The sequence below is a fragment of the Xenopus laevis genome, chromosome 8L (assembly GCF_017654675.1).
Source record: "Xenopus laevis strain J_2021 chromosome 8L, Xenopus_laevis_v10.1, whole genome shotgun sequence".
In the NCBI taxonomy this organism is placed as follows: domain Eukaryota; kingdom Metazoa; phylum Chordata; class Amphibia; order Anura; family Pipidae; genus Xenopus; species Xenopus laevis.
The window spans coordinates 88913761-88926451 of NC_054385.1; the positions used below are offsets into that span (position 1 = coordinate 88913761).

At 37.8% G+C, this 12691-nt stretch overlaps 1 protein-coding gene across 2 annotated transcripts in view; it reads left to right on the forward strand.

Annotated features, from left to right (window-relative positions):
• The window catches only part of traf3.L (TNF receptor associated factor 3 L homeolog), a 92901-nt gene that overhangs the window by 55453 nt on the left and 24757 nt on the right, over positions 1–12691 (forward strand). For both annotated transcript variants that reach the window (XM_041573077.1, XM_018230573.2), the window contains exons 3-4: positions 1206–1257; positions 9462–9566. In XM_041573077.1, the coding sequence (XP_041429011.1) occupies positions 1206–1257; positions 9462–9566 (157 nt within the window). The remainder of the gene's footprint in view (positions 1–1205; positions 1258–9461; positions 9567–12691) is intronic.

The window sequence follows — 12691 nt, forward strand, 5'->3', positions numbered from 1 at the left end:
GGATGTGACTTTAATGGAGGGGGGGGGGCTTGTATTTTTCTTGAATGTTCAGAACAGTGTGGTTTTGAATGTTTAAGTAATCTGTAGTATATAAATATCTTGTGCTTCTCTTTTTGCCATTTATGTTGTCTGCCAAGCTACTCTGTTTCCATAGCTTTTGTCTTCTGGAGGGCTTGCAGTAGATTTTATTTATAGAGATGTTCGTTCATTCTTGCAGTGCTATGCTATTCAAAGGAAAAATGTATGTACGTACAGTAACATTCTGCTTCGTCTAACAGTTTGCCTAAGATTCATTTGACAGAAAAAACCCTCCTACATCAGAGCAAGCTTTGTGATTAATTCATTTGTAGTGTTGAGTAGTATATATATGTATTTTTGTGTGTGTTTATATATATATATATATATATATATATATATATATATATATATATATATATATATATATTTGAAACAGAGCAACCAAGTATTACTTAACTGTACAATGTGCTCTCTAACCTATATATACAGTGTTTTATATTTGCATGACACCTGCAAAGTGATGAAAAACTTGTGGCCTATTCCACTGGCATAGGGATGCCAGACTCTTCTCAAGGATGATGACAGACAGTATGGCAGCACTAACACATTTTCTGTGTCATTTTGTGGGAGTAGAGCTGGCCATAGACATGCAGATTTTTATCCTTACGTCCAATCCACAATTGTTTGTTGCAATCTCCCAACCTACAACTAACCATTCATATTAAATAAAGTAGTAAAAAAGAACAAATCAGACTATGTTCTGGCCATTAACTGACAGACGCCAATCTTATGGAAGTTATATCCGACAAATAGTAGTAACAGTCAACCATTGATATAGTCAGATAGGCAATACAGGTATGGGACCTGTTATCCAGAATGCTCGGGACCTGGGGTTTGCCGGATAACGGATCTTTCCGTAATTTGGGTCTTCATGCCTTAAGTCTACTAGAAATGAATTTAAACATTAAATAAACCCAATAGGCTGGTTTTGCTTCCAATAAGGATTAATTATATCTTAGTAGGGATCAAGTACAAGGTACTGTTTTATTATTATTGCTCTTTTAGTCAGTTAAAAACACACTTTTATTTTCATTTTGAACCTGTACCTGCTGGATACTGCTAGTTACAATATATAATTTTCTGGCCTTTCACTTATCTAATTAAATATATTTTGCCATTGTCCTCAGTTCGGCTAACTCACAATGCATAGCCTGTGAAGATATCATCACTAAGGATAAGGTAAGTAATGTTTGAATACTGCTTATAATTCAGAAGTCGCCTTGATATCAAAATGGACAGGCCAAATTATTTTCTTAATTTCACAGTTTGTACTGTAATTGTTTTATCTGCTTTTCTTAGCCTTTTTTTTTTTTTTTTTTTTTAAATCATTCTCACTCCTCTAGTTAATTAAAACCTTACAATTTTGGTTGACCACTACTGTATATACACTGCTAGATTTTTGGCCACAAAGCCAAAGGCACATGGAGCTGTGCATCGGCTTCCCTCTGCCTGTGTTTTCTACACCAAAACCAATGCACTCCTATCCACTTCTTTGTTTCACACACACACACACACAGCCTCGGCCAGTGTGTGTAGACAAACGGATATTGAAAATACTTTCACATTTTGCTTATCACTGCATATCCACTTAAATGTATGTGACGCAGTGCCTGTCAGTGTATACAAATGAAGGAGGGTCAGAGTGCATTAGAGAATCACAGAATTATGTGCCATTACCCTAAAAAATTATGGAGCTGCTTCTGTACAACGTTTGCTATAATTTTTTTTCATTCAATTATTTTTCCTTTAAGCTGTATTACTTAGTCTTATTTAGTTACTTATTTAGTCATGAATAAGCACGTTTTTTTTCCCTTCCTCAAAAAACAACACAATGGCATGTTATAACTTATCAGTTTTTACATCGAGAACCCAATATAATCATAATAAGCAGAAATAATTGTTGTAGTCAGCAGTAGCAGTCTGGCTTTGCAAGGGACAAATAATTTTACTGATTCCCTGCATAGGCTAAACAGCATTGGGAAGGCATACAATGAAGGGTCAGGTCAGACTTGCTTATAAATGCTACTAAAGATAGATTGTCAACTAGCTGTTGGTTGTGTACAAATTAGTTTTCATGGTCTATGACACTAGACCTGTCCAAAAGCTGTCACCTGCTGTCTTTTTTTTAATATTTTTTTTGCTCCAATTCACAAGGCTAGGTTTGGCGATGGTATTATGTAGGAGGTTGCCTTTATAGTGAAAATTCAGCTACCAGGTTTATAATGGAATTGGAATCTGTCTGCAGGATAGAAGGCAGGGGAATGAAGCCCGGCATTATTAATGGTGCTCCTCAGGTTACTTTGACTTATCTACTTTTATTTATTAATTACATTGATGTTAACATCAAAGCAGCATCACAGTATTTGGTTACAAACTTGGATTGTATAGAGGATGATCTTTTTGGTTCTTTTACAATCTGAAAAGCACTATTCATTTATTAAACACAAGAAATAAATAATGTGTTTTTCTTTTTAAGTAGATAACAGGGCTTATTTACTACTCATAGAGGAAAGCACTATACAAGACATTGCTTCCAGAAATTCCAGATGTAGTAAAGGCGTTTTCTGTGCATTGCAGCTGTATTGGCACATTCAACATTAGGTGCAGAGTACAGCACTCTGTGACGCAAGGCAAACTTTTACTTAAAGTATGTCTGCTACATACAATGCTGTTCTAACATCTGTTCCCCAGCGGATTCAGAACACTTCAAACATCCATTCATGCAACTCTCACAAGTAACACCTGTATCTAGGAGTTGCATGACACATTGGATAATCCTATCACAACTACACAGAATCAACACCTCTGTGAATTTCTTCAGATGTCACCTCTTTGAAGAGTTACAATGTGCCATTGTAAATGGATTAGTGGAAGAGTTTATAAGACACACCAGTCAGTTGAACTGAAGAAGCTGCTCGGATGAGTAGTGAAACGTCTTCATTGATTACTCAGCAAGTCCAGTTGTTTTTAGATTGACCTATACTAGATATACCATGACCTGGATGAATGAAAATCTTCATAGTCTTTTACTTAAAGGGATCCTGTCATCAGAAAACATGTTTTTTTCAAAACGCATCAGTTAATAGTGCTACTCCAGCAGAATTCTGCACTGAAATCCATTTCTCAAAAGAGCAAACAGATTTTTTTATATTCAATTTTGAAATCTGACATGGGGCTAGACATTTTGTCAATTTCCCAGCTGCCCCTGGTCATGTGAATTGTGCCTGCACTTTAGGAGAGAAATACTTTCTGGCAGGCTGCTGTTTTTCCTTCTCAATGTAACTGAATGTGTCTCAGTGAGACATGGGTTTTTACTATTCAGTGTTGTTCTTAGATCTACCAGGCAGCTGTTATCTTGTGTTAGGGAGCTGTTATCTGGTTACCTTCCCATTGTTCTTTTGTTTGGCTGCTGGGGGGGAAAAGGGAGGGGGTGATATCTCTCTAACTTGCAGTACAACAGTAAAGAGTGATTGATGTTTATCAGATGACTTGGGGCAGCTGGGAAACTGACAAAATGTCTAGCCCCATGTCAGATTTCAAAATTGAATATAAAAAAATCTGTTTGCTCTTTTGAAAAATAAATTTCAGTGCAGAATTCTGTTGGAGCAGCACTATTAACTGATTCATTTTGGAAAAAAAATATTTTCCCATGACAGTATCCCTTTAAAGCTTTCCGTAGGCATTCATGCACTTTTTTGCTTGCACCTTATTAGTGACATACAAGCAAGAAGTGTGCAGTGGGATACCTAAATGCCACCCCTTAAATGATGGGCATCACTTACACCTGCTACCAGGCCTGGGCCGGCAATCTGTAGGTTCTGGCAAATGCAAGAGGGGCTGCCATAAGATGCCATAGAAAGTCACTCTTTAGTGGGCTGGTGGGGAACTCTCTGTACTTGGAATGCCTGGGCCTATTCTGGCTCCCAGTCCAGACCTGCCTGCTACTGGACTGCCAGGCATAACCTTATTTGTCTCCATAGCAAGCCAGAGGTACAAAGATTTGTTCTTGACTTTGGCTGGGATTGTTGCATTTATGAGTAATAGTTTTATAAAGTTTGACATGCCAATTAGTAATTGCCAATTAAACTAAGCAAAAGCATACCTAACCAAGCAACCTGCACTTTATTGTGAGCTATTGAATATCTGCTCCAACAGCAGATTGCAAAGTACTTAGACTTGTGCATCAGACGCTGCTCATGCAAGTGCAGGAAAGAGATGCTGGCAGGCAGAATCATGATGTTATATAAAGAATTTTGTGGAGCTTTTGGGTAGGCTGGATGGTCACATTCCCCTTGCTGTCCTTCAGCTGGCCAGCCCACACCTATGATCATGTATTATACTATACATTTAAAATAAAATGCAATATTAAAGTATTAAAATTACAGTTCACCTTCTGGAAGAACAACTATCGTTTTCTAAAACAATGGATTTCTTTACAGTTTGATTTTAAAAGAGGTGCTTAAATTATGGCACCATAGCGGTTGTTTCTTGTAGGAGTCGTCTATGATGTCCGGCACCTAGCACTATAAATATGCAGGTCTGTTTATCTTGTCATAAGAACAAGTAGTCATTCCACCCAGTCAGTATCTCTCATCCAAAGACACCAAAAGCCAGCCGGGGTCACAGTAATCAAAGTGTCTCCTGAGTCTAGATTTTGCTTTTTAATAACAAAATAAATTGATAATGAAGTAAAATAATTTTTTTTATTCTGACGTTTTCTTTAAGCAATGCACTTTACTGTTTGTACTGAATAGGCTATTGAAATCTGTGGTTATATCACTATCCTCTTCACTATCTTTTTTTGCAATATTTTGTTTATGAAACTTGCCATAATATTCCTTTTTCCATTCCTCCCACCCAGACTGCCAGTTCAATACCTGCTGTGCAAATATAACTCTAACTGATCATTCTTTTGTATTTATGGTAATCCTATTTCAAGCCTACTTTTCCAATATCCACAAAGCAAAGGGAGAACAGACAGATTCTAATGGAAACACTATATTGTTCCAATTATATCGAAGTATGAAAATGAACACTCTCACAAAATTACGCTATAGTTTGCTTGCAGACTGAGCCCCTTTTTTTTTTGCTTTTTGGTGCCTTCTTGAAGGAGTTAGCTCCACAAATTTGATAGCCTGGGCTCTAAGCTCTAAGTTTAGATAAAGAGTACATAAAACTAGTTAAGCACAGAGAGTTTTGCACGTGCTCACACATTCACTGCAACACAGTTGCTATATGAATTGCAGTTACAGAGGTCATCAGTGCTTTTCAGTAGCAACTGCACCCTCAATGGACATTTAAATGTAAGATGTGCAATAGGCATACCTTTATTTTGTACTGATTATTTAAAGCAGTGCTGTCAAACTCGCGGCCCACAACCCCCCCCCCTTGTGTGGCCACCACACATGAAAGTCTGCCTGCTGTGACTGCTTACCTTTGTATAAGCTTTACCTACCCTATGCTCCCTGTGTGTGCCTGTTGGAGGTGCACTTGGAAGTACTTTTATGGGGTCCCTAAGGTGTTTAATCATGTGCTGTGTTATCCACAGGGGAGGATGAGGATTTAAGGGCATGTCTTAATATGACATCATAAACTTGTTTTACATTGGAGTGATATCCATGTTTTAAAATGGGTGGTGTTTAAAGCTGGTGTCATTTGAAAATAGGGAGTGGTCAATGCTGGCTTCCATTATTGGCCCTCCAACTTTAGCTCTATGTTTTGGTAGGGTGTGGTGATCTGTGGCTCAGGAAAAACAGACATCTCACTTAACCCTAACCCACAAACCTTAATCTGCATCTATTATTCCAAGACAGGGGGGGGGTCTTTAAAAGTAGAGGAAGAGTATACTTCCCCAGTCTGACCCGCACCCAACCCAAACTCGCCGACTCATGGGTTTTGGGTCAACTTCACACATCACATAGGGTGGGTTTTCCCTTTAAGTTACGCTCTTTTTTTTATTTTTTTTATTTGTCTCTTCTCTATGTCTCATGTCGTACATGATCAGTGGCTATGGGGATTCAAGCTTCCATTTGTGCCATGGTCCATATGGTTTAACTAACTCCTTTATTGTAGTAATATTGTTCTACTAAAAGTGCAATGGAAAAACGTTTTCTTATCGCTGAAAGGCCCACATTTATCCGTATGGATTTAGTATTGTACTAATTTAGGCTGCTATGGAATCTAAGTCAAGGGATGAATCAACTGAGCACATATGATATAGTTGTGGCATGGTAATAGACAGAATAGTATTCAATATTGCCAAATGCAGTGAGATGTGTGTTGTGGCACATCATTGAAGGTGCACTGAAACAGAAGACTGGTACAGTCTCCAACAGAGAGGAAGTATGGGGACTATAAGAAAGATACCAATAGACAGGTAGCTTATGTAACTGTTTGGGCCTGATGTTGAAGAGTAAAGTAATGAAGGATGCATGGGAAAATCTGAGGGAGAGGTGAAAAAAAATGAATGACACAGCTGACTACACAAAGGCCATGTCCCATTTGCGCTAATGTTGGAAGATGAGGAATATGTATTAAGTAAACATAGAGAGGTTTGGGGAGTGCCTTAAGCTTTGTTGCAGAGGTCAGCCCTTGTTTGTTTCACTGAATTAGCAAGTTGAGAAGCCCTGGAAAGTCCCAAGCATGAAACAGGATGCATGTTTACAATGCCTTTCTGTTGAAACTTAACTAACACAAGCTCAATGGGTCATACTCTGCGTGACTGTAAGTACCCTAAAGAATGAGAGGAAAGGGCTTTCCGTACCTAAGGTATTTCAAAATGTCTCTACTTGTTTTCTAATCTTTGAGAAAGGCCCTAGGTAAATCTCCCAAGAAGTTGCCAAATTACTAGTGTATACCATATTTTTTTTTAATGGCTTAAAGGGGTTGTTCACCTTTAAATTAACTTTTAGTATGATGCAGAGTGATATTCTGAGCGATTTGCCATTGGTTTTCATTTTTTATTATTTGAGTTATTTAGCTTTTTATTCAGCAGCTCTACGGTTTGCAGTTTTAGCCATCTGGTTCCTAGGGTCCAAATTACCCTAGCAACCATGCATTGATTTGAATAAGATACTGGAATATTAATAGGAGAGGGCCTGAGTAGAAAGATGAGTTATACAAAGTAGCAATAACAATGCATGTGTAGAATTACAGAGCATTTGTTTTTACATGGGGTCAGTCACCCCCATTTGAAAACTGGAAAGAGTCAGAAGACCAACTGGAAAATTGCTTAGAAGTGGCCATTCTATAACAAACTAAAAAAATTTTTTACCGCTGCAGCACCTCTTTATTGCAAAAAGTGAAATATTTAATTTTTTAGGTCAGACCAGGCAATGTTTCGGGCTTAAGGTGGCCATACAATAATGATCCGCTCGTTTGGCGAGCTGATCTTAATCGGATATGCCGACTAACGGCTGGGCGATATTGGGTGAATACAACATTCGGCCCTGTGGAATGGGCACCGAGGGGTCACAGGACCACATCGACTAGCCGAAAAAATCAAACTTGACTGATTGATATCTGGCAAATTATTGGCCTGATATAGATCGGGAGGACCCATCGGGAACCCCCACACACAGGCAGAGGCTGCCGAACCTTTTTTCTTGCACTTTTTCAGACCTGTCTGGTGATACAATGTACAAACTATTTAACCCCTCCTGAGTAGGAGGGTACCACACACCTTAACCAATTAAGTATAACAAGTGCAAATAAAACGATGAGTCCAATTCAGTTCAATAGTCTCTTAATCCATTATAGCCCATTACTTCATCTTTCAGAAATGTAGCAATCCATTACTCATTGTGACCTGAACAGACATAGTGTATACCCATCTAATAAAAAAACAAAGTGATAAAAACACAAAGATAGGAATAATAAAAAACAGTGGTACCTTTTCCCCAGATAGGAAAGTTTCAGATACAGTATACCTTCCTCAATGCAGTCGGGATCTGGCACCATTTCTTAATTATACTGAAAACCTTAAAAAAAAAATAATAAAGGTTGGAGTGTCTTAAAGGGGAACTATTGTGAAAATGAAAATTAATATTAGCTTCAGTTTACTTAAATAAGAAGCTTTCTAATACAACAAATTAAAAATTCTGTACCGTTTCTGAAATAATCAAGTTTATCTTCACTATTCCTCTCTCAACATCTGTTTCATCTCATTCGGTCTTCATTCAGGAGTTGGGTGTCAGATGAATGATCCAATATATCTTTTAGAGGGGCTCCTTTTGCCTAGAAGATGTATTAGAGCTCACTCTATTAAAATCACCTGTCTCTTTACATGCAGAATTTGTGCAAAAGGCAGTTATTTTGTTAGATTTTTTTTGTACTTGGTGTATGTGTGATATCACAGTTAATTCATTGCGCCAGGCCTTTAGTATTTAAAATGAAAATTATCTATTTAGGATTATCCTATTTATATTTTTTTGTAAATGGTTTATCTATATAAAACAAAATGAGGAACCAAATCTGGTTATGGTGAGAAGAAAAAACCCTTAGCTAGCAATTGTATGCAAAGTGATGCCTTCTGGAATCAGAAGGTATTTACTTGTCTCATGCCATACACACAGCACTAGATACCAAAAAGGAGAGTTTTGATTCTCCCATAAGGCATCATGGGCAGAGACATGCAAATCACTACTTTGTGTCCCTTTGGCCAACTATGCATCCAGAACTGCTGGTTTATAGCACAGATACAGCCTAATGGTTCAGAGCCATATATCCAAACTTGCAGACAGCCTGTTTCGATCTTGTTAGATCTCATCAGTACAAGATATTGGAACATGGCTTCTGAGAGGTAGGACTTGGAGAGTAGTAAAATGAGGAACCAAATCTGGTTATGGTGAGAAGGGCTGAAAGGAGCCAAAAAGCCCTACAATCTATATAAAACAGTGTTGTACTGTGCTGTTTTGTGAAATATATTTGAAGACCTGTTATAATTTCACTTTTAAAAATACAAAATGAAGACTAATTCAAAAGTTGCTAAAAACAGGACATTTTTGTAACATGCTGAAAGCTAATTTAAAGCTGAGCTATCCTCCTAATGCAACAGGATTTTTTGAATACAGTTGTATACATGCCAACTATGTTGGTTATGTACAGGGTACAAGAGCTCTGGCAATTAATAGCTCCACATTGACAAAACAACCCACTTTGATTTGTACAGAAATTTCTTGCTGGATCTGCATGTTGTTGCTTAGAAGCTCTGACTAACATATTTCTGATCCTCAATAACATGATATTGGGAACTAGAATCAGGGCCTGTTTTCATATATGCATTCCTGTGGCTTTTTTAAACATTTTGTTTAAAATTTCCTTTATTGTACTTCAAACTAAGCAAAATTAATTTTGTTTATGCTAAAATTGCATTTCCATTACAGGTGTTTAAGGATAACTGCTGCAGGAGGGAAGTCCTGGCCCTTCAAATGTTCTGCAGAAATGAAAACAGAGGTTGCAAGGAGCTAATCACGCTTGGAAATCTCTTGGTAAGCTCAGATTTGTAGACACTTAAATGCCAAAAATGCTTGTTTGCCTTACTCTGAATTGGCAATTATATTTTATTTGGGTGTTGAGGTGACCCCCCTTAAATTAAAGTTTCCTTGTGAGGCGAAGCGAGTCGTATGCCATCCGCCGGCAATTCATATTCTTGTCGACGGGAAGGCATTTGGGGAGATTAGTCGCCCTCAGTAGAGAAGATTTGTCGCTGGGCGACTAATCTCCCCGATTGCCACCACCTAAGGGTAGAGAAACACATAGAGATAATGGGATATTTAGTCACCCACTGACAAATCGCCTCTTGAACCGTCACTGTGGAAACAAGCTCTATTGTAGCCTAATAAAGCCACTAGATCAGTGCTGTCCAACTTCTGTGGTACCGAGGGCCAGAATTTTTCTGGCCTACATGGTGGAGGGCCGATAATGGAAGCCAGTAATGACCACTCCCTGTTTTTTAAACCACACCACTTTAAACCACACCCATGTTACCACAAGATCATGTCCACAATAATGGTGGTAGCACACCAAAATAGGTAGACTGGACATTACCATATGGAAGGTCTTTTTCGGGAGATATATTGCCTATGGTAACGAAGATTTACCCACAGGTGACAATTCTGTGCCATTGCCCTTACAGAAAAATACCATGAAACTGTGCTTCTTTGGTATTTCTCTACCAGCCACAACAGTACAGGACAAATTGAACTGAGATAATGTTTACTGGTTTTACATGGATGGTTATACATAATCATCACATCATTTTTTTCCCCCCAAAACATATACTATCTAGTCTACTATCTAGTGTGAATACAGCAGTTCTGAAGTCAGGTTAACAGACAAATCATAACACTAGTTCTCTGGCACATGGTATTTCAATAGTAGTTTAACCTGTACATCTGGCCAAAGCCAAATGTCTATATTTCACCTATAAAACCCAGCTGGTGACCTCTACTTTTTTATACTAAAAGACCTAGCATCCCATGACAGCAGAGAGCAGTCAATGGGTTATTGGAATTTTAGTTTAATAGCAGAAGTTATCTGCCCTGTAATTCTGCAGTGGAAGAAAACAGTTATCTTTTTGTTGCCATCACCCCTGGTGACAGTGCTCAAAAATATGGAGATAAATTGGGTTGATTAGAGTCTTGCATAAAACATTTTCAGAACTTTAACCAGAAAGCCCTATAAAAAATGAACAAAAGTTAAACAAAAGAAAACAGTATGTCTGAGAATATGGTGAACATTTTGATTTTTGAGTCAATACTTGTGGTATATTTCATTACCTGGTTTTGCCCTTTAATATCCTATTATGAAGGAAGTGTTACCATTTCCCTCTGCTGAAACACAAAGCATCAGCCTTTTATGGGAGATGCTGAATTTGAAAGCTTTTGTAGTTGCAAGATCTGCATCTGACGGCCTTCTACTTGCAGCCATAATGTTGAGCCAAATTCCAAGAAAAAGAAAAAATGTAACTTAAAATAATAAGTAAAGCCTGGCCTTGTTAGGAGATACTGGTTCAACAACCAGACATGTATAGGTTTGCAGTAGTGTACCACCTGCTGGATAATCTAATTTAAGGGAAACTGTAAATCTGGAGCTTCACTCTAGTATTTCTTCTCCAGAAGCCCAGCTGGAATTCCATACCCTCAGTAGCTGTTGACAAAGGAGATGGAACTGATGAATATAGACTATGAAGGGAAAAAAAACCTATAAAACTATTAGCTAAAGAGCCAATCAGTAGGTTACAACCTCAAACCATGAAGAATTAAGCTGGATAGGTTTAATTTGTTGAATTTAGCATAGCAAAGCTTGGTCTCAGAATTACCATACCAAGGTAGGAACTAAATGTAAAAACCATCAACTAGTAAGAAGAGGGAAGGGGTGAGAGAAGTGGCAGTAACAAAACAGAGTTTATAGACGTCAGTTTAGAAGAGATAAACATCTGAATCCCAGTCACACACCTAATATTTTGAAGTCAGGTAACATTGATGCCAAGTATATTTCACTGATGAGCACTATTGGCATAGAGTCTGTGGGTTGTTTGCAAGGGTTTCCCCTGGTTGCTTGACTTCCTACCACACCCCAAAAACATACTGGTAAATGATATGATATATAATACGGACTCTGATCTTTGCTTATGTTTATTCATGTGCTAATGATATAGAAATGAGATTGTACGATGCATATTAAGTGCTGATGTTTGTGATTACCTTTGTTTTAACGTGGTGTATAAGGGTAGTACCACATTTTAATTTGGTGTAAAGTTTACCCTTAAAATTGTTCTAGTACAAGGCATACAGACAGCTATTAATGGATATAGACATTTCAGAAACACTATCAGGCTTACTCTGTGGAAACAGAATGCCTAACAAGCAATATCTCCATTCACAGAGTTGGCACTGGATTAGGTGTTTGTAGCCAGAACCTCAGACAGTAACTAATAGTTATAGCCTACTTTTTCCTCAAGAGGGAATTGATGTTGATAGCCATTAGACTGGGCAACTGGTGCAAAGCAGATATCTTTGTGACGTGGATTATCAACTTTTGCCGGACTTTTCCGATTGAAGCACTAAGCAGAGCTACAAACGAGACTTATAACAATGCCTTACTTTGCACCTGTATAATAGCTTATTACATATACTCTGCTGAATCTTCATTAGAGGGAATAGACTCGGTCGTCACCATCATTTATTTATTTAGCACCAGCAAGTTACGCAACGTCTCACTAATGACATCTGTTGAGAATTGGAACGGAAAGTATTCTGCGGCAATCGGTAATACACTTTAAAATCGGTAACATAATTCATTTTGTTTGGTTTCTTTAATTGTGCTCTATAGAGAGTACAGTACTTGCATGTTCGATTTGGTTCAGATGCCTGTAGATATACCAGATAAATATGTTTTAATGAACCTTTTCCCAATTAGGTTTAAAAAGCAAGATATATTTACGCACATGAGGCTATGGACATAATTAACATGCAATATATGGTCTTATTGTTGGCAAATGGAATTAATAACTTCTATTTGGTGCTTTGATGTTTTGTATTATTATGAGCCTTATACATTTATATTCTCACAAAACTCCTGAGCTGGCTCATTTATCAACAAATTTGCACCG